The sequence below is a fragment of the Lepisosteus platostomus genome, chromosome 26 (genome assembly GCF_059453375.1).
Source record: "Lepisosteus platostomus isolate fLepPlt1 chromosome 26, fLepPlt1.hap1, whole genome shotgun sequence".
Taxonomy (NCBI): domain Eukaryota; kingdom Metazoa; phylum Chordata; class Actinopteri; order Semionotiformes; family Lepisosteidae; genus Lepisosteus; species Lepisosteus platostomus.
Window position 1 is genome coordinate 12,995,612 of NC_142636.1, and position 21,808 is coordinate 13,017,419.

The 21,808-nt window shown below is 40.2% G+C and overlaps 1 protein-coding gene across 2 annotated transcripts; it reads right to left on the minus strand.

Annotated features, from left to right (window-relative positions):
• Window positions 1-189: 189 nt before the first annotated feature.
• Window positions 190-21,373, minus strand: lsr (lipolysis stimulated lipoprotein receptor). Of its 2 annotated transcripts, XM_088620445.1 has the most exons (11): window positions 21,154-21,373; window positions 15,354-15,683; window positions 13,715-13,834; window positions 8,752-8,808; window positions 6,990-7,136; window positions 6,253-6,438; window positions 5,506-5,562; window positions 4,954-5,082; window positions 4,008-4,305; window positions 3,488-3,896; window positions 190-2,578 (listed from the first exon to the last, which is right to left on the minus strand). In XM_088620445.1, the coding sequence occupies exons 1-11, from the start codon at window positions 21,191-21,193 to the stop codon at window positions 2,543-2,545; spliced, it is 1,809 nt and encodes a 602-aa protein (XP_088476571.1). In that variant the 5' UTR covers window positions 21,194-21,373; the 3' UTR covers window positions 190-2,542. The 2 variants fall into 2 exon arrangements, with proteins under 2 accessions (XP_088476571.1, XP_088476572.1); XM_088620446.1 differs by lacking the exon at window positions 8,752-8,808 and having other exon boundaries at window positions 21,154-21,366.
• Window positions 21,374-21,808: the final 435 nt, after the last annotated feature.

Consider the following 21,808-nt stretch of genomic DNA (forward strand, 5'->3'; position numbering starts at 1 on the left):
CTACAAAACATGGAAAAACGACAAACGGTGCCGAACGACGTCTTCTGAAAACTGTAATATTTGCCAGTTCTATAAACTTAACATTCTCGTTATCCTTCCGATTGACTTTTCCCTCGTCCATGATGCTTTCGCCTTAGCTACTCGGGATATATCACAGGGCAGATCGCGGTTAAAGACCAAACAAGTGGGTTTAGGCGTTTCCAGTATCTTTTATTTTAAATCGCTATTTTTTTTTGCAAAAGTTACAAACATGAAACAGGCTTAGTCGTACACTTTGTAAAAATTCTGATTGGAAGTAATTAGTAAACTGTACAAGGTGTCATTTACACTACAATGCAAAAAGTTAAAAACAGATTTAGAAGACGCTACATCTTCAAAGCCATTATTGGAAGTCAGAGTGTAGGTAGCAAATAGCCACAAGAGGGCGCTCTTAACCCAACTGTAATAAATTAAACCAGCACACGTGAGTGAATAAGACTTGTGTTAAAAAAAAATAGGGTTCACATAATAATCTCAAAAGATTATTTGGGCACTAGCAGTTCTGGATCAGGATATCTGAAAATATATTCGAGACAGTAAATCAGAAATTGAATGAAATCATATGTATTGACAATGTGAAAGGCAGTTTGTGGAGATGCAGACCTAGGGTCTAGTCGAAGTGTTTCTAGCACAAGACGGATATCCTGACTTAGCACGTTCTAAAACTAAGATTCATATTTAAATGTAGGTCTTTACCCCTTTTAAAAATAAACAATTTTGCACCTAATTCAATGAAAAAAGGTTACAGATTAATATACAAATGATGCTACACGATGTACATTGCAATAACATTCACAAACTGGTAGATTTACAGACACATAAGAAAATATTTAAGGTACTTAAGTCCTTTTTCTTTAAAATCCATGAGAATGTCATTACAAATCAAACTGAAAGTGGTTAATGAAGAACTTAGTCTGTTTAAAGTATACAATAACTTTAAACATGCAAGTTTTGTAGCTTAATCTGAGTAATACAGAGAATGGACAGAAGACCAATTCAGTTTATAAACAGTCATACAGTAATAGGACTTTCCTCACTAGATAACTTTACGCATTTGAAATATTCTAATCCTGTCATTCATAATTTCCATTACATTTTCTATGCAGAAACCTTAGCAGAGCTTGTTCAAAAGCATTAAAATCATATTAAAAATATCCTTTATACATTGATAGCAGACTCCAGCTTTCTAAGCAGAATGAAAGCCATTACTAACCAAACTCCAATATTTTAAGTACGTTGTTTACGCAAGAGATCTGACTGTGATCATTTAAATCTCCCTTCTTAAGTCATTTTAGCTTGCTGAAATATTTCAGAGGAAAGCATCTGTACAGAAAACACCTGATAAATCGAGGCATTTAAAAAATAGCAAGATTTTTTAAAAATAACAATCAATGACACTCAAATATAAAGGAGCTGCCCAAAGGAAAATTAGCTCTAATGTAGTGTGTAGATGTGTCATGTATTTACAACGAACGTATCAAGCACATTTCTGAGTTAAGGAGCAAGGGATATTTACATGCTAGTTTTAGAACACAGGAGTCCCCATCCTCTTTTGAAGAAAGTATGCAGAAGAGAAAGTAGCATAATTGCTGTTGTGAAACTATTACTGCTGTTGAATGTGCATGTTTTATTACAGAAGCTGCAGACATCAGAACACTACTTTTAATGTTTAAGAGTCTTCCAAACTATAAATCATTCCTCTGGATGCAACCAAATATTGTTCAAATGTGTGTTTTCCTCGATTAGCTGTCCTTAAAAAAAAAATTAAATCACCAATTTGTTGTTAGTGAGCAACAAAATAAGATACAGGGACCAAAGCTGACTTTTGTAGAAAAGATGGACAGATTCTGTCACTGGCTTTAGCTACTAAAACTCAAATCAATAGTATTTTAAAAAGCACTAAGTCTGTGTAAATAAAAGAGAAGCAAAAATGAGAATGTAAACGGGAATATATGTACATGTATACGAGTAGTTTTGTATTCCAGATTAAAGGGATGCATAACTTTAGACTAGGTTGCATATTGGTGAAATAGCAGGGTTATCATGTTAGGAGCTGTATAAAACCACATCCCCCTCTCCCCCAGAAATGCCTATCAAGACTGAAAAAAATCTTTAAATCTTGTTCCCTAGGATAAAGGGAACATGTTTTGTAGATTGTTATTGGTTTTACACTTGAAAAATAACTTGGCCTTCTGTGCTGAACACACCCATGAGCCACATATTTTAAATTGCTTGGTAAAACATTTCCAGTGAAACACTTCACCCTCTCTCCCATTAGAATTCACTGGCCAAAGCCAATGGTGTCAAGAGGTGCAGGGAAACAACAGTGGTACAGATAATTCCTTCTGCTGGAAAAAGGGGAAACATTTTTGCAAGTGTTCTCTGTCGTATGTCAAATGCTCGATGTTTAGAAGACTCAAATTTTAAGGAGGTGTGCTGGTGTGAGGGTGGGAGGGATTGGCTTCCTGTGCAACTGGGATAATGACGGATCTCACTGGGAGCGTCACACCACCAAGCTTTCCCTGCTCACAGCTCCATCCTGAAACACAAAGACAAAGATGATCATTTAATCGGCGGGATCCGTCCTTCGTTAGGCTCGATCCTGGAGTGCGGAAGCGGAGCCGGAACTCAGTTAAGAGAAAGATCTCAGCTGGACAAAATGGTGGTGGCAGTGAAGTGCTGCCAATGGTAAACGTGCAAACTCCTTTTTTTGTTTCAATGGGTTTGCTTTTCACAAGTTGTGTGCTTTTTCAGGGTCACCCACGCTTTTTCATGGGAGATGGCAAAAATTTGGGGGCATAAACACACTTTACTCTAGTCTAAAGGAAAACTCCAAATTATGAGAGGAGAGCAGATATGTAACATGTACAGCCTAAAACAAAGAATACTTGAATATTTATATGGCATGGTTTGTATTCCTTGTAAGGCATTACCAGCAGTTTATAAGTAGTAGTAGTAGCCACTCAAATTTAGTATAAGTAGTAGTAGCCACTCAAATTTTTTCCAGAAGTTTTGCAAACAAAAACGATTTTTTTCCTGTAAATCATCTCCCTGCATTACCATTCAAAGCATTCCAGACAAATAAAAAAAAACAGCTTCTGAGGGTGACAAAACAACAGAGTTTGAGTAAATCAGACGGGCATTTTTCTAGACCTTTATATCTTTCAATAAAGTACTGTAATACAGCCAGGCATGCCTTCTGCCATGCTTCAGTTCAAATTCAAGATGCTTTCAATCCATCTGGATGAGCACATCACACCACTTTAAATTACCCCAAGAAAAAATAAAAGAACTCTGGAAAAAAATAACGTTTTGCTAGTTTACAAACCTGCAGATCGATTGATTGCCGCTCAGTTTTCTCAATGAAACAAGAAGCCACATGCAACCTTTTCAATAGGGCAATTCTAAAGACATTTGTTATCTTAAATTCACCCAAGTTTCAGTGTACCTTCCGCAGGTTACTTTTCTTAGAGGATTCGCTTTCGCTGTAGGGTGGCGGCAGAGGAGGGGGGAACCTATCCTCGTCATCGCTGTGCCGGCGGCGGTCGGGGCCTCTCCGCTCCCCACGGCCAGACCGAGACGAAGGGGCCTCGCTCCCGCTGTCCAGGCGATCGCGGCTCGCGGCCCGCTTCTGCTCGTTCATCCTCTTCCGCTGCAGCGCCTCCTGCAGGATGCTGTCGTCGTAGCCCCTCCCGCGGGGCGCCGGGCTCCGCCCTCGGTCCAGGTTCACCAGGTCGTCGCGGCTACGGGTCCGCCTTTCGTTGTAACCCCCGTCGCCGCGGCGGCTGTCTGGGGAGTAGTCCCGCCTCCTGTGGTCGTCGCGGTCATAGCCCCGCCCACTCCACTCGTCGTCAGACCTGAGGGAAAAACAGCGGCTTAAAAGACAGAAACACCCCGCCGAACGTCGATACAACTACCAGCCAGTGGGATAAAACGATCATACGGAAGGGGAGAATTCTACCACTTACCCGCGCCGGCCCCGCTCCCTGCCTCCTCTCTCTGCGTGGTCCTCGTCGTAGTAGCTGCGGCCCAGGTCATCCAGGTTGTCCAGGGAACGGGCGCGGCCCCGGCTGGGCAGACCGCCCCGGCTCCCGGCGTCGTCGCGGTAGCGGCCCTGCTGGGAGACGCTGCTGATGGTGCTCATGTTCTCGTCCCGGTCCATGATGGCCGCCATCGGCGGGTTGCGCGCTCGGTTCATCCCGTCGCGCAGGATGCCTCGGGGGTTGGAGTCCTCGTGCAGGGAGCTCACCTCGCTCATCCCCGCCACTGCAAGAGACGGTGGAGAAAGGAGAGCCCCTCAGTCCTGAGGTCAGCAGTAATAGCATGCAGCACGGTACTAATTGTCTCTTTGTCCGAGTACCCCGACGCTGCTCGGACATTTCATACCACTTTGGCATCAAAGGTCCATTTAAAATGTATTCTTGAGTGGACCATTAAATTGGATATTTTTAAAGATTAAATTCAAGAAATAGCTGCCAAAAATAATATAATAAAAAATATAAACAATAAAGTATTAAATATATATTAATATATACAATATCATAAAATGTAATTGAATGTAAGTATAAATGTATATCATGCCATAATATATAATATTTGTATATTGTCCCAGCCATTCACAACTTTTATCCAGGTGCATTCACCTAACCAGCTAAAGAAAGCATGCCACAATATCATATAATTTCTCTTGTACCAGCAAAATATTACCAATTTATCCCCCCCGTAGTTTTCACTACAAGAGCAATCAGTCAGAAGGTGAAGCAACTTGGTTATAACCACAAATTTGCTTTAATTTCAGTACCAAGAAAATTTAGATCATTCTCCTTTTCAATTCAATTTATTTTTATAAAGCGCCTTTCAGAACAAGGTTGCCCCAAGGTGCTGTCTAAAGGACAAAAAAAACAAGACGCTTACATCTCTCATATTTCCCATTCGCGTTCCCAGGTCTTGTGGGGTCAAAGTTCGCCAGCTCCCTTTCCATGTAATAAAGGACCCGGGTGGAGTTGTCTGCCGGGTTTGCCTGAACTCGGTAACCACTGCGGACTACAAGGAAAGAGCTTTGATTTGACTGAATGAAGGAATGCGGCTTTTGATTTCCCAGCTAGAAATCAGCCTGACCCCTTCTTTAAAGATGGTCTAGAAGACAAAGGCAACCTCTTGATTTAAAAAAAGCACAATGTTGTCAGTATTCTATACTTTATCCCATTACTACACATACAAGATACAGAATATTGAAATAAGTGTCATGCTACATTAGTATGGTAAAATAATCATCTTGCATTACGAGCACTGCATAGTGAATAATTCAGTTTTCAACACCTCTCAGATTGGGTCTCCCAGGTTCATTTACCAGATGTCCAGTAATTTTATCACACCGTCGACACTAACGGTTAGCCTGTATTACGATCAAAAGCTACAGGCCTGGGCACAGTGTACAAACGATCAGTTCTTCGGCTTGCCACTTACCAGAATTAGCACCACTTTCCTGGTCACGCAGGAGAGGAACCTGGGAGCCATGCCCAACTGGGGGAAAAAATTATTCATAACATTAACGTTAACTATAACAAAGCCCATTTAATGTCACTCTAGTAGGAAACAAAATTGAAGAAACAAGGAACTTTTGACTGCAACAGGCTCTGAAGGTTTGGAAACATTAGCATTTAAAACATTTGAATACAAAACATTACATTTAACAGGATATAACTGTCTATGAATTAAAAGAGGGCAAACACTTGAGGGAAAAGCTCTCCTGTTCCTTGGAACTTCATGGGTTGTGTCACTACATCACTTTCATATTATTCGTGTCACAGTGCTCATGTGGTCCATGAGCCCATTACTGCGACAGCCTTCAGTGAACTCTGAATTCTCCCTTAAATAAAGACCATTAGCTAGAGCTGAATCTGTCACTGTTTGAAAGAACTGTTGTGAGGCTCAAGGACGGGAGGTGTCTAAGTGTCCCCACAGTCAATCTTCAACCCCGTACAGGACTGATACCAAGTCCTGGTCCTAAGACGGCACCCATGTCTTCTGCTTCTGTTTCCAGCATGCACCCCGATGAATTTATTCAAATCGTTTGTTTTGCTTTACAAGTCCCACTGCTTCCACTGTGAATAGCCAGTAACCTAGGACTGGCCTGTTGCCTTACAGGATCAGGTCTCAACAGCAGTGCCCACCAGGATCTGGGGCAAACAGACTTGACAATGGACTCCTCACCTGAGCTGGCAGCTTCGTAATCCGGCTGGTATCCGTTCTGGACCATGGGAACAGGCACCATGGGGATGGAGTGGCCAGGAGCCATCATTGTGCCCTGATGAGGCTGGGAGTACATGCTGGGAGCGTACAAGGTAGGGGCGTAGACACTGGGCACCCCAGATTTGACAGCCTTCCCCGCTTCGTACACTGCAGAGGTGAGCGGAGCACACAGGGAAATAAGATGAGGAGTGCAGTGAAAGAACTCCTCACCACTACTGTCACGCATGGGTAGAGAACTATAAGCAATGACAGAAAAGGACAAATCTGCACACTAAGAAGTATCAGGCTGCCACTTTGGAAAAATAAAAGGCAACAATAAGGGAAATATTTATTCTCTTCCTCTGCAAATATAACCACAATTTCAAATGGTTCAAAAAGCAGGATATACACCCTAAACTTTATTATAATTTAACCATGATAAAATATGGATAAAATATCCCTTTTTTCTACCGTACTGCAACTACCGCTTGCAAACAATTAGGTAGTATGTGTTTATAAATAACGTAGTTCAAGTAGGGAGCTGCGTCAGCATGCGTAGGCTGCAAAGGAACAAGTAACGGTTTATTTCTTGAAAAGAGAAGAAAGGAAACGCAATGTTTCAGCTGTGTCCACAGCCAAAACGCTGTGTTTCTTTTCTCCTGCATGGAATAAACCTTTACTTGTTCCTTTGTATTAAGGATTTGAAGATTTTCACTCACGTGCCCGGGGACAGCAGCAGCGCTCGGGACAGCAGGGGCATCTGACGTAGCAGCAGCAAGTGTGTGGGCAGCACTGGCACCAGCAGATGCAAATCAGCAGGAGAAGCAGCAGGAACCCCAGGACAACCAGCACAACCAGGAGCCAGTCTGGAGAAAGAGGGAGAACGGACAATTAATTAGCAATTTATTCCCTATTAGTCACGGAAAACAAACCGCCGCACCCATCATCGATGGGCGGTCTTATCCCACTACATATCAAAACAGAAGGGTAACCAGTGGTCCTCTTCATTTGTTTTCTTCATAAAGTGGACTTAGTCACACCAAGTTGTATTACACTGCATTTGAATTCAGCTCCTGCTTTTCTTTACCTGATTCATGCTGCCTTCTTTCTCAACGCAATTAATACTGCCAGATCAAAGGCTTGTATGAACTTGTAGGCCCAAAGCCCTCCATTTTGCACTTGAAATGGTGTTTACACAAATAAACTACGTCCCGTTAATGAAATGCCATGAATTGTACACTTTCAAGGCAAAGACATGAAAATCTGGCATTTTACAAATAACTTGGTAAAAGAGCATGTTTCTGTATTTATCTGTTTTTTTCTTTGCTTGGTTAATCTTGCTCTGAATGGTTACTGCTTCTGTCTATCTATTTTCTAACGATCTTATCCAATTTATGGAGGAGCCAGAACCTATCCTGGTCATCAACAGGCATGGGGCCAGGGCAAACACAGATACAGAGATGCAAACATTCACACCAGGGGCAATTTCCCCATAAGCCCAATTAATCTACAAATTGGTCTTTGGACTGTAGGGAGGAAATCCACGTGAACATGGAGAGAATATGCAAATACCATGCCTTCAGCACTCTAGGACAGGAATTGAACCCAGGGCCCCAACACTGATAATCACTGCACCACTGTGCCACCCCTGTTAATTAGTTTGTCTCTTTAAATTTGTCAGCAGGACAGAAACCTATTGTAAATTAGCGCCGAAAACTCTGTTCAACTAGTAGACATTATTTAAAATGTTTGTGTAACATTTACAACCCCTCCCACTATGATTAAAGTACATTTTAAAAAAAGTCCACTTATCTGCCTTTGTAAGTAAAAGCTGATTAAACAAACAGCCATGTCTATATGAAAGAAGAGATTTCTGCTCCATTCTGAATACTACTGACAAAAGCACCCATCTGTTAGGGGCTCCTTACATATTTTGCTTCCATTTGTTAATCAATCACATGACCAATTAAAAGTAATTCAATGTCTTTCGAAAATTAGCTTTGCAATGCTAAGGGGCTCCTTGAGAGGAAAATATTTTTACGTTAACCTATTACAAAAAAATAAGACAGAGGGCGTCTTGGATAGGGTGGTGAAATGTTTGAACATTTCACACTCCAAGACAAATAAGTACTCGGAAAAATCCGAATAGGTTTCCCTCAAAACCAATATACTTCCAACAATTCCAATTCGCAAAAATAGAATCAGCAAATTAATTTTCACTGTAAATCCTAAAGAATCTGTATTATTTCATTCTGTAATATAAAATTGTTGTGAAAAGTGGGGAACAAAAAGGGATTTTTCTCATTATAAGAAAATACAGTCCAAGAAAGACAAGAATCCATGCCAGTTTGCCTTTTTTTTTTACATTTTTATATTCAGATTCTTGGTATAGGATCATAACGCACCATCTTGATACTGAATGAACAACTCCACTCAAACACAACCTAACAATACAGAGTGAGGGTTCCAGGGGAATAGTACCTTCCATGACCAATAAGTCAATGCCTGGCAACAGGTCAGTTGTGTTTGACATCCTCCCTAAGACAGAAAGAAAAAGCTACAGTTACTGAGAAGCTCCTGGTCTGACCTTCACCTTGTGACCTTTCTTAACACAGCTAAACTACAGCATTGGCAGGCTAAATGAGCCTACATCAACCATCTCAGTCTTGAAATTGCTAAGACTAAGAGGACAGATTTACATCATGGCTGATGTGATCATTATAATATTAGAAGGGTATGTCACTTAAAAAGATGCAGACAAATCATAACATTTGTCACAGTTTAATTTCGCACTTGGAATGATGACAGCTCAAGATGGTGGTCACTTTTCACAAGACATCTCCAAATTACCCCCCCTGGCTTTGTTCAAGAACAAAAGTAAATTGAAATCATCTGGATTTTTAAGAAACGCAGTCCTAAAAATGTTTAGCACACATATACTGGCCGCCTTTCCAAAGCCGTTTTGTTGATGAGATTGCCACTGAAGCATCTCTGAGATCGGAACATTTTAGATCAAAGAGAAATAAATGTTTGAGGTTTTAAATATTTAGCAAAGTGTTCAGCTAGGAAAATAAATGACAGCATGTTGTAGGCTGAGAAAGAAAATACAGCACAGCCACAGGAAGTAAAAGCAAACAGCCAGGGCCCGATTGTATTAATCCACTTGTCCTTAAGGAAAAAACATTAGCATTAGCAAAACACTCACTCAACACGGTACAATGAAATTACAATTAAACCAGCTCATCGTCTCTATGGCAAGAAGATTCTAGGGAATCACTGAATTAGTTCACAATACAGGAAAATGTAGGGAAGAAATAAAAGGTAAAGGGCTAGATTCATTTCCACTTTTAACCATATAAGTCAAGGGAGGTTTTTCTAAAATTGTATAGAGCACCAGTAACACCCCATTTTAGAATACTGGAAGCCATTTTGTCTGCCACACAGCACCAAAGATAGAATAACTTTGGAATCGGCCTAAAGGACAGCAAGAATCATTTTAGATGTGAACATTTTAGAGAAAACTAAGGGTTGTGCACTTGTACTGATTTAAGTACAAGTGCAAGGTGGGGACAACATTTTCTTCAACACAGAAACAAACAAGAGGACGCAAGCAAAAAATAAGAGGAAGTTCTTTTCAAACCGAGAGCAGGAGTATTTTTACAGACAAAAAGACTGCTGGAACCAGGAAGAAGCTACCCAGCTATGATGTCAAAGCCAATACCATTGTTTGTCAAGGAATACCAAAATGGGATTCTTGGAACACGTAGCACAGAGCAATCAGACAAGAAAGATGAGCTGAACAGCCTCCACTCTTTTATAAGTCTTATATTCGAGAAACAAGTGGTATTTTTTGTAATTTCTTCGGCTGTCTCTGCAAAAGCTAGGTCATTTCCATACTCTAAATAAAGAAACTAAAAAACACATTTTTGCTCCTCTAATTTCAAGAAAGAAATAGATTCTGAATGGTGCTCCTTCCTTAAGTAGTCAAGCACCAGTGGGCTTCAGAGTGCTGTCCAATCATAATTTTCTTGTCTTGACAATAATATTCTGGTAGGTTTTTTTTCCCCCCACTGGGAAGAATGATGTAGCCAGAAACAACAGTGGATAAATCATGCCAAGCAACTAACAGAAAACAAATGAAGCAGAGGAAATGCAAAGGCCAATCTAATGCAGAATAAAGACTCTAAAATGAAGTGCTTTCAAAATAATCTTTTTAACCATTAACCAGACAGCCAAGGAATGTTTGCTCCTCACTCTGGTCACAAATTCAAACAGCTTGCCCATCCCAGAAGTTATTCAATGGCGTTTGACACCTAGTAGGATTCTTGTTTACACAATATTAACATACAATTTAACAACAGTAGATTTTACACTTATCAAATTCCCATCCTGTCCTGCTCAAACTAGAACGACACTAACATTAAGTCCACTGACAAGCAAATTAGGAGGATATAAATCTAGTCACATGAAAACATCAAGTATTTGTCTTTCTTAGTTAAAAAACAAACAAAGCCGAATACAATATCCAGGGAAATGCTCCACAGGCATGTTTTTACAATGTTATCTCATTTGAGCAGCACAACAGGAGCTTTGTCTGATACAGTTACTGGCAGACTGGAGTCCAGAGAGCCAACAGACCTCTTAAGAGGAGGTGCTGCAGAGGTAACTAAGCACACACAGAAGGTAGGCCTCCTGCCTGAACAAGATCCCTCCACATACAATAGAACCCACAGGGGTCCCTTCAGCTGAAATAAAAGACAGGGATGTCCTATCTTAACAACCTTAGGACTGCCACTTTGCAAAGCCAAGCCCTTTAAGCTTACATGCCATTACTATCTGTAGACGTCTGTCATCCAGATTAACTCCAAAACTCGCTGCACATTTGATTTAACCATTTAAGAAAAAACCTGATGAAAATACCTGCTTTTAATGCACGTCGAACGGTCAGCCCTCTCATTTGAAAACAGGTGCGTTAAGAACTTTTTCCCCAAGTCTCACTTGTCTTTTGAGTAAGGTGGTTGAGTAACTGCAGGGATGGCACAAGTCAACTGTCTCTCGCAGCAGGGTGAGAAAATCAATTCTCCCCCTTTGTCACAGTCTCCCGAGTAAACAAAACCTCAGGACACCAGACATGCACCAGTTAGAGGGCTCAAAGATGTACATATAAATTGCTAACTGGGGGTTAGACAGGAAGCCTGTTGGAAACATACAGGATTTTCTTGCATGTGAGGAGCAGGATGTTTTTAGGAACTCCTTAGAAAATTCATTCCTTTTTATTCTTTTTCCCCCATATCCCAAATGGATCCATGCAGTAGATTTATTACAGATTTAAATCCTTTAACTTTTCTCATTTTCTTACCCAGGGCTTCACGAAAATGCTTAGATCAATAATCTATTAGCAGCCAAAGGAAAAAGGGGGGACAAACTGTATCCTGTCCTCCCACTTTGTACTCGGAGCGTTCAGGTAATTAAACCCCCACAGGAAGCAACAGGAGTTGAACCTGCTTAGCGTTTTGAATACAGAGGCTCTTAATGCTAAGAACCAATCAACAAAAAGGACAAAACTTACGCTGGACTACTGTGGCAAGTGAATCTAATAAGTTTTTTTTTGTAAAGTACAATTTATTAGAATCTAGAAAGCTTGCATAATAATGTGCATTTCATTTCATCCTTCAGTGCCTGTTTCTAATAAGGTATAAGAGGGAAAAACAAGGTAAAACGCTACTGGCTTAACCCTAGATTTTGCTATTTGTTTAACATACATAGATAAACAGTGAGAATGAAAGAAACCAGCAAGTGAATGTAAGGCTAACAAAAAAAAAGAGAAGTGTGTTGTTACTAATGTACAACACTACACACTGCAACTACAGACTGCTAAACACAACAAAAATGCAATATCTGTCTAGAAGTGACTGAACTGGTCTGACCTGTTTTGCCAACAGCCAGGCTAAATGACTCACATTTTGCCAGTGTAACAACAGTTACAGTTTGTCTTCCCTTTCATCCTTCTGATATTGTTTTACAAAATGATTATTAAAGGGTTTTCCCATTAGAAGGCCAACATAACTTCGTTACTCCTGTTATTCCAGATAAGATACCCATGGCATATTAAATATTATTGACAGCTTCCAAACCTCTGACGATATTTCTCAGGTTTTTTTTATTCGCTAAGCACACCATAACAGAAGACATTCGGATCTGCATGTTGTATATATTTTTTTGCTCTAATTTGCTTTTTTATTACCTTCGAAACTGACTGATTTAACTGGATTGATGATCCTGTTATTTTATTAATAAAAGCTGCGTGCGTTTGAGTTTTCTGTAATGGAGCTGGTAAGGTAAGCAGGTCAAACGCGATCAACATCATGTTCATACAAAAGCCTCTCACCAACTCACTGATTTGTCTTTCATCTGGTTACCATGTCTACCACTAGCTATTGTGTCCTCTCTCATTTTGGGGCTATACACTATATTCTTTTGTGATAATTATTAATTTTGATAATACAGTAGCTTGTATTTGTACCATAAAATGCCTTTCTGGAGCTACAAAAACAACTCCTGTGCCAGCCACCCATAATTTGAACCTGCAACCTTCCGGCTGTGACTCTTGAGCTCTCACTACTGCTCCATTCTATGTGAAAGCCTCATTTAGAAGTATGTCTCTCAGATAATTCTGATTTACAGCAGTCAACTCCCTGCTTTTGCAGGTCATAACAACAATCCAGGATATTCCTGAATTATTACTTTAAGGCCTATGCATCTTAAACAAGTGCAAATGATATAACTTTCACAGAATCCCAAGGAAAACACACACACACACACTCTTGCACACCAGGGCCAGTTTTCCCAGATGTAAGTTAACCTTACATGTGGGAGGAACCCTGCAGGGAGCGCCTTGCAAAGATCCACACGAACACGGGGGAGAAGAAGTAACACTAAAGACTCCAGTGCTCTATAGTGCTGTATCTTATTCAGTTTTCTGGAACTATAAGAGGACTATATGTACCAAGGTTCCAGATCTGCCCTGTGTAGGACAGGCTGTATAGTGTCAAGCCAAGTTGATTAGCATTTGGCAATCACAGAGTACAAAACAAAATCATTGATTCTCAATGTTTTATAGACATAAGGATTTGTCTTCTGCTTCAGATAAGCAACATAATGTGGTTTCACTAGACAAATCAAACAAGATCTGTTACTGTTAAATCTTCTACAGGGAACACACAATAAATAAAGTAAACTGGAGTGCCTAGAGAATACATAGGAACAGCAAGCCAGCTTCACACAGAAGGCACTCCAGCAGATTATGCTATCCTGGACCCAGGAGCTGTGAGGCAGCATTCCTAACCACCATGTAAGTGTGATTCCCAGCTTCTAATTCAGTTCCACAGAAATGCTCAGATTATGTGCATCAGAGACAGGCTGAATATCAAAGTGGCACACTCACCCAGCACAATCAGTTCAGTGTAGTCCTCATTGTTTCCCGTCAGATCCTGAGGAGATACCACCGAGCAGACATAGACTCCGCTGTCTCCCCATGCAGTCTGCCCAAAGCTCAAATCCGCATCTGGGAAAGGGAAGAGAAAAGTCAGAGACAAAGTATCCTCTAAGCTGTGCACGTGTGCGTGCGCAGACCGGTTATGAAATCATTGCACCTATGAAATTGAACTGCGCACTTTAATTCCCAAAAAATATGATGATAAAACAAATACGGTCATCAATTGAAAAATGTTAAATTGACCACATGAGAGGTTTTAATAATGAAGTCATGTCCATGTGGCATAGAGTAAAAACTGACTGTCCCTTGAGTACAGAGTAGGGTCAAACTTGGCACGTGGGATAAGAAGGCCTCATGGATTTTACTTTAAATTTTAATCACAGGAAACTAGTGGGTGAATATTTTGCTTTGAATCTTGGTATACAGTAAAAGGTTCAAAATTTCCTAATGCTGCATCTTACAGACTGCCAACTGGTTTAATTCTTTCCGAGATCTGAATGGGATGTTCAAACCCGTGGACTGACCTGTTTCCTTGAAAAGACCAGTTTTTATATATGTGGGTTTTGTTTTTTTAACAAGTAATTGTGGTGATACAAAATGTAGTATTAACTAAATGGTTAGCCATGTCATAAGTTTTCAAATTACTCCTGCTTCATACAGTCAGCTTTAAAGACCAAAGTCTGCATTTTATGGCCTAAACCAAATTAACAATGCATCCAAATACCATGTAATATCAAACTGTGCCAATGCATATTTAATTGATTATTAAACCTCTTACGTTCCTCAGATGGTTATTGAAGAGCAATAGGTAATTTACACAAATTGAGAATTTACTAGGAATAGTGTTTTCCTCCCTAATATCTGATAACACAAATAAATTAGGTTATTTTTAACATGTGAATAAAAGAAATTAGTTTGAACACAAGTAGGAAAAAAAATAACTGGCCTTCATTTCTCACTATTGAGTTTTTGAAGATTAAAATAATATTTGAGATTACAACATGATTTATTTTTGTATGAAACAGGGCTTAAAGTTGAAAAGTCAGCAGCTCCTAAAGAGCAAAAACCGAGCATCACAATAATCTCATTTAGATTCTGCTCAGGACCATCCTTCACCTGATGAAAACGACATAAAAACGCTGCCACACCATATACTGAACAGACCACAGGAAGACTCAGTCAGATACTACTGATTGGCCTCAGCCAGCTTGTTTCAGTTTCTTCCATCTGGCAGGCAATACAACGTGACAGATAAGTTGTGAATTTGTATGCTTTTGTGCAATAGGTGAGTACATTTCCTGTGTACACAGTATGATGTGGAAAATCGAGAAATTCCTAAATTTCACAAACCGAGAGTTCAGGCATAATTAAACTTCATTTGAAGCACAAAATATTAAACATCAGTATGAGGAAATGCATGATGAATGCCTGCATCAGGCCATGTGTGATACAAATGGTCAAGGGACCGGATATACAATATTGTGTCTATACTTGAAGTTGAGCCACATAGCCAACCTATGTCAAATGACAAAGCCGCTCACTCTAAAATGACTGGGGTCTGTAACAACCTCAAGAGCAACACACTTACTATTCATGATGGTGACCTTGCGGGCTTGGTACATCTCCCCCAGTGTGACAGAAGGTCCTTGTTTTGAAGCCACGATACGGACAGTACGAGAGCTGTCAGAGCACTCGATATTGGGGTTGTAGTTAGGATTAGCCTGGGCCAGCTGGTTAGTGGCACTGTTGGGGTTCAGCGCTGCTTGGATGGGGTCCTGGCAGAAGGATTTGTACCTCCATGTCACCACAGGAGGCTGGCTGGAGGAGGTCTGATAGTTGCATGTTAGTGTGACAGGCTGGAACAGAATGACCACGTATCTCTTGGTGGGACAGGTCACCGATATTCCCACTGATGACCCTGTGGGTGAAAACAAACAAACACCTACCTTTAGAATATTATGAGGGAATTTTGAGAGGTTGCAAATGGAAATTAAGATTTTCAGGACTGAGAAAAGAAACACTGCAAAAACGATGGCAGAATACACTGCGCAATCATGTTTGTAACCTTCCTAGCAACAGGAGAGTGACATCCACGATCAAGGAGATACTAGAAACAAAATGATAGGTTACACCCAAGAGGGCATTTGGTTATGTGTTTGAAAATCCATCCATTTTCTAACCACATCTGCCAATTCAAGGTCATGGTGGAGCAAGAGTCTTCTGCAGCAATCAAACAGGTGCAAGGTAGGGTCCACACTGGATGAGAAACCAGTCCACCCCAGGGCAGAGAGACAAACGCAGACAGGCACACACTCACACCGGGACCAATTTTCCCAGAACCCAATTAACCTAGCGTTACGTTTTTGGACTGCGGGAGGAAACCAGAGCAAAAGCCTGCAGGAAACACATAAACACAGGGAGAACATACAAAGCCCACGCAGACAACAACCCCACATGTGAAATTAAACCCAGGCCCCCCAGAGCTGCAAGGCAGCAATGCCCACCACTGCGCCAACCCTGTGCATTTCCTTTTTTGAGGGTCCAGATTCTCTTGTGCTTGAAGAAAGTTTATTCATCACTACCAAAAGCTGTTTGCACTGGTTTCAGGTCTAGAAACTGCACCATTCTAATAGTTTTAGAATGTTGCATTAGTCTCAAAAAGAGAATCTGTTGTTACCTTTGCCCCGGCTTTCTTGTCCAGAGCCACAACACAGAGGCAGAGACCACTGCCTTACCAATTCATGATCATGAACTCTCAGGGTTAGTATGCCAGTATCCTTTGCCAAAAAACAAATCCTGATTTCCAGTGCTTTTTGAAGTTATCTTCTGAGTGGCACTACTAAATTTGGTTTTGGAGTTGAAGAAAACCTCCACAAATACCTCAATGCTACGAATGTTAAAGCACATTTATAGAGTAAAAAAAAAAACATCTTCCCAAGTAGGACACACATCCCATGAATGAAAAACAAAATGATATTTTTCAAAGAATGCCTTTGCTTCCTTCCAGTACAAAACTTCCAGCAGTGCCTCAACATTGCTCTATGATAGCCGTGTTATGATGTGGGGCAATACAGATTTTCCTTAAAGCTTTCATGTTTAGGATGATTTGCAATAATACACAGTAGGCTTAGGCACTGAAATGTGGCTCTTCTATAAACATGGCTAGCTGCATTCCACAGTAAAGTGAAAGGAGCACTCTTATCAAAACCTGCACTCCCTGATCAAACAGCAAAATGAAATGACCTTTAGGACACAGAATGACTGCCCAGCGTTTGATGTGTCCTGGCAGACAAATACAAACCAGACAATATGAAGAGAGATAGCACCGACTGGCAGTAACTAACTTAAGTCTGATTCAGCTTTTCTGTGTAGATTATTGCCTACAGTGTTGTATTTACTTTGTTTCTGAGCCCTCAAAAACAACCCCGATTACACAACACAAAATTATTTTGCAGTTGAGTCACCGGTCTGGTCATCAGGACCAGCAACATACAGTCCAAAACAACAACAATAACAACACTAGTGCTAAATTTATGCAATTTATAGCATCATATTTCTCACTCTGGGGAAGAAATGACATTTGAATCCCCACAGTGAGAAGTGTGTTATTCTGCTGAAATCGACAGTATATTTAAGCTAAAGAAGTTGTAAGTGACAGTATAGTAATTCTAGCCCCTCCAATGCACTCAAGAGTATACCCAGGTCATCTTTAGAGCACTCCCTTAAAATAGAAAGAGTTAATGATAAGTTTTGCTAAGCGGTCATTACAGGGACTGACGGGCATACACGTTTAAAGGGAGAGGAGCTAAGTTATGAGAAAAATGAGATAACATGATCGGAGATGCCCGGGCTTGTGAGGTATGAGACTCCCAACACCTCTACCCACACACAAAATACCCTTAAACACAGTCAAGTCTGTTTCTGCCTCACAGCAGGTTACATGACGGAACATGCAATCTGACTTGGAGGACGTCACACTGATTTCGAAAGGGCACCTCAGGATTTCTGATTAGCCGTTACTAAATGACGCTCTTCATTCCTATTGATAGACTTGAGGGTTCCTGACAAAACGCTGCTGGGAAGTACAGCACCTTCAAGATTTAAAGTCAATTTGCCCTCGTCTTCTTTCCTATAATTGCTTTTGCTATTGTCTTACTGTACACATTAGTATAATGCTAGACAGTTACTATAGAATATTTTTGATCCATCACACTACAATCTACAACTTGTGCCCCACTGTTTTCACTGTTAATTTTCATCGCAAGACACTTTGAATAATGTAGAATTGATTACTTTAGAAATGACATAAAAAGGAATTAATTTAATAGCACATCTTAGAGTGGCAATCTGAACAGCAACATTATTGCCAGAATCGTGTTTATACTTAAATACTGTGAATGATGAAACAAGTAGGTCTCCATTAATCCATTTGCAGACCACTTGTGCTTGAGATTTACAATTAACTCCTCTAATACATACAGTCCCTTTTTATACTAGTATATAAAAAGTATATACTGCAGTCACTGCACACTATTGCAAGTATTTGTTTATGGGAGAAGGATCTTTCCAAGTGTATATATACTGTAAATGCTCTGCAATGCACTGAAATCCTGTCAATATGAACTCTATGTACATCTGCACCTGTTGCTTGCCAGGATAGGCTCTAGATCTCCTGTAACCCAAATTGGATGTAGCAGTTAGAAAATGGATGGATATTTGTACTGTATTTCACACCTAACTATCCGGAACAGCAGTGACACAGCAGAAACAAAGACAGACTTTGAAAATACCCAATGCAAGTGTATACCATATCCCACCAAACTGCCAAACTCTGAAGAACAAATTAATTCACAATGAGCAGAAACAGGCTTGATTCCCCCTGTTTAAAATAAGCCACGTCTTTTATTTGTATAAGTACAGTTCATCCCAAAGAATCCGAAAGCAAATGAGAAAACACAACACGTCAAAAGAGCACAGCTGGTGTTATCCAAGTTCACGTTTATTCACGTGTAAACTTGTCCAGGACAACATCGAAATTCTGTTTTCTTGTATGGGCTTATATGCATTAAAACAGATTTCAACAGCTTAAAATTCACTTAAATCACACTCAACCACTCCATGCGCGGTTTTAGGCAGGTCGTAACATGTGGAAAATGGCAAGACTGTTAAATGAACTCCCAAACAATTATGCAATAAACACTTTAGTATACTATCAACCAATATGTATAAACTTGACGAAATAAATTAACCGCATTCTATAGGTGTTACGGAAGCGCATTGCTGCCACCAAGGGAGAACAAAATCGCCCCCTTATCTCGTAATTCCGTGATACTTTTTTACAGTTATACATGCAATCAGTTCCACTGCTTAAAACTCAGCCCGCACGGAGCGATATAGGTATTATATACAATAGTGCTATCGCGTGATCACAAAGTACGCGAGAATTACCATCTCATAATTACGAGATAAGGGCGAAGAATGTTTTCCCCCTTGGTGTGCTTCCGTAAACTCAGAACTAATTTTTCAGTTCGCATGATACACAGCGCTACATGTGATTTTTGTCTAACCACGCACTGTATTCCCTTAGTAATAATCCAAGCCATTTTACAGGCACCCAGCAGCCTAGAAAGTCTTTGGTTACACAGCAGTTCCTTTCACTGGCAGGCACACCTGTGCGAATATTCTAATGATCACCTCCAGGCTACAGATCGTGAACAAAACCGAGTGGGGGAGGAGATAAGAGAGCTCTTTCCCCAATCAATGGCACCCAGTCGCAAACGGAAATTGAGTACAGGACTTCCTAAGTAATGTTAACAGAGGATGAAGCGCGACGTCGCCAAATGGGGTTTCTCCACGGCGAGGGAGCGCCGGAAAGGAGTTTGGACCCTGTAAAGGGACTAATGAACGTAAGCAAGTGGTAGGGCTGGGAGGCACTCTTTTATTGTGCAAATCCGGCCCGATCATTGCATGGATTGATAATGGACCATCACCCCCCATTCGGAAAGTTTTTATTGCGCGTTAGGTTCATACCTGGCTAGAATGTGAGAATGTTTCTATTGTGAGATGTTGCTTTTGGAAATAAAGTATATTTCGATAGGGGGGAAAAAACGCGTAAACTGAGATATCAGTATGTAGCGATTTACATAAAATATTGCAATTTGACCATCTTTAATATGAGCACAAATCGCAATCTAGCGATTTCCTCCCATAGCTGACTTCTGAACTTTGTCTTATGTTAATTTTCAATTAATCTATCGAATTAGTGAAATAGTACTCTACAGTCAAATACTGCAGTAGAAGATGATAGATCTGAACACCCCTCCCTCATGTTGCACAGTGGTGAAAACTGTACACAAGGTGTTTTTGCGGTGAACGAAAACCGCACAAAGAGCTTCAACGACAAATTCGTATCCCCCCAGTTTACCGGGTGAAAATGGAGAAGCAAGAATTCTTCGATTTCTAATTAACAGAACCGCTTCGAGACAAAACCATTGTTTTTGTTGTTGTTTCAGCGAAACTAAGTGTGGGATTCCGAAAGTAAAGGCCAGGAGCCCAGCTACCTGCCCTTTAGCAACGTGAAAGGAAAGTGCAGATATACTTTCTGCATTGTTTACTAAATACCTGAAGCATTTCTGCTCCAAATCCGTTTAATTAAGTTGCTCTACAAGTTTAGAAACTTAAAAAAATAATACCAAAACACTGAATATATAGCAGTTTGTGTTCACAACTAACAATTCTGGATGACAATAACGTCAGAAATACAGATCACACTTATTCTACAATTTGTAGTCGTACGAAAGTTTATTCTAACGAAGAAAAATGACACCAGATGGCATAGTTTACGTGCTGGAATTTTTTACTACTTTGCAACAATGTATCTGACACGTGCTGAAAGTTTATATTGTATCCTAGCCTCAGCAAAACTTTTTTTTTAAAGATAAGCGACAGAAATTCATCAGATAAATAATAAAACCAGTTTAAATAAACTCCTAGAGATCAGAGGAACTAGACTCGAAAACAAATTCCCAGACTACATAAATCAACTGATAAAATGGATTTGGAATACATTCCCAGAACAAATGTTGCAATTTAGCTATACTCTCAACAACAACAAAATACCCACGATCTGCTTTACCTACAGATATATCAGCTTCGTGATGACTTCCAAAACAAAAGCTGGATTGAAAAAGCAAAAACAATAGGCCTTTCACTGTTTTATGAAGGAAATTTTGTAATCACTTGCCCTGATCACGAAATAAAAAGGAAACGTAAAAGCAAAACATTACGTATTTACAATCAAGAGTTTTTTTAATACTTTTACAAATAGAAAAAGAACCTGTTTACCGACCCTTGGCATGGTTGTATTTAGTGGAAGGTATTTTTCTTACCTACGGAGAGGGCCATCAGGAGAAGAACCCTCAAAATCATTCCTATAATTTCGCTTATCTGCAGAGAATAACGTTACTGCAAAAGACTCAAAACTGTTTGACTGTACAAAAGAGTTCTACTTTTTGTTCATCGGCGTATTTCCTCCATGACTGCAGTTTCGACGAAAGCCAGGTGTGAGTCAAGAGGCAAACAAGTGATACTGGAAGAATAACTGAAACTCGGCGCCAGAGTAGAGGGGGGGAGACATCAGGAAAGTAACTAGTTACTCCCAAAACTTTCAGCTCCAATACGCGGATCAGACGCATTTAAAAGAGAGTTGTTAACCATGTTCACCCGAGTGTATTTCTCATTATTAGCCTCTAACTTGTGATATATTTTTATAATTGCTCAATAACTAGTACGCCCTGCCCCCCCTACTCCAATGAGCTGATCCACAGGTAAATTTTTAAACAACCTGGGCGGTGCTTCCGGTGAATGAGCAAGGCAGAGTGAGTCTGTATGTCACTGCTTAAATCTGACTAAAAGAAAACAATCAAAAAGACTTGTTTTTAAGTGAGAAATAACTTGCACAAAACAGGCCTCCTATTGGAAAAGAAGCCATTGCAATAATGAAGTTTGAACTTTTGATTGTTGTCTTATATTTGTGTGCTTAAA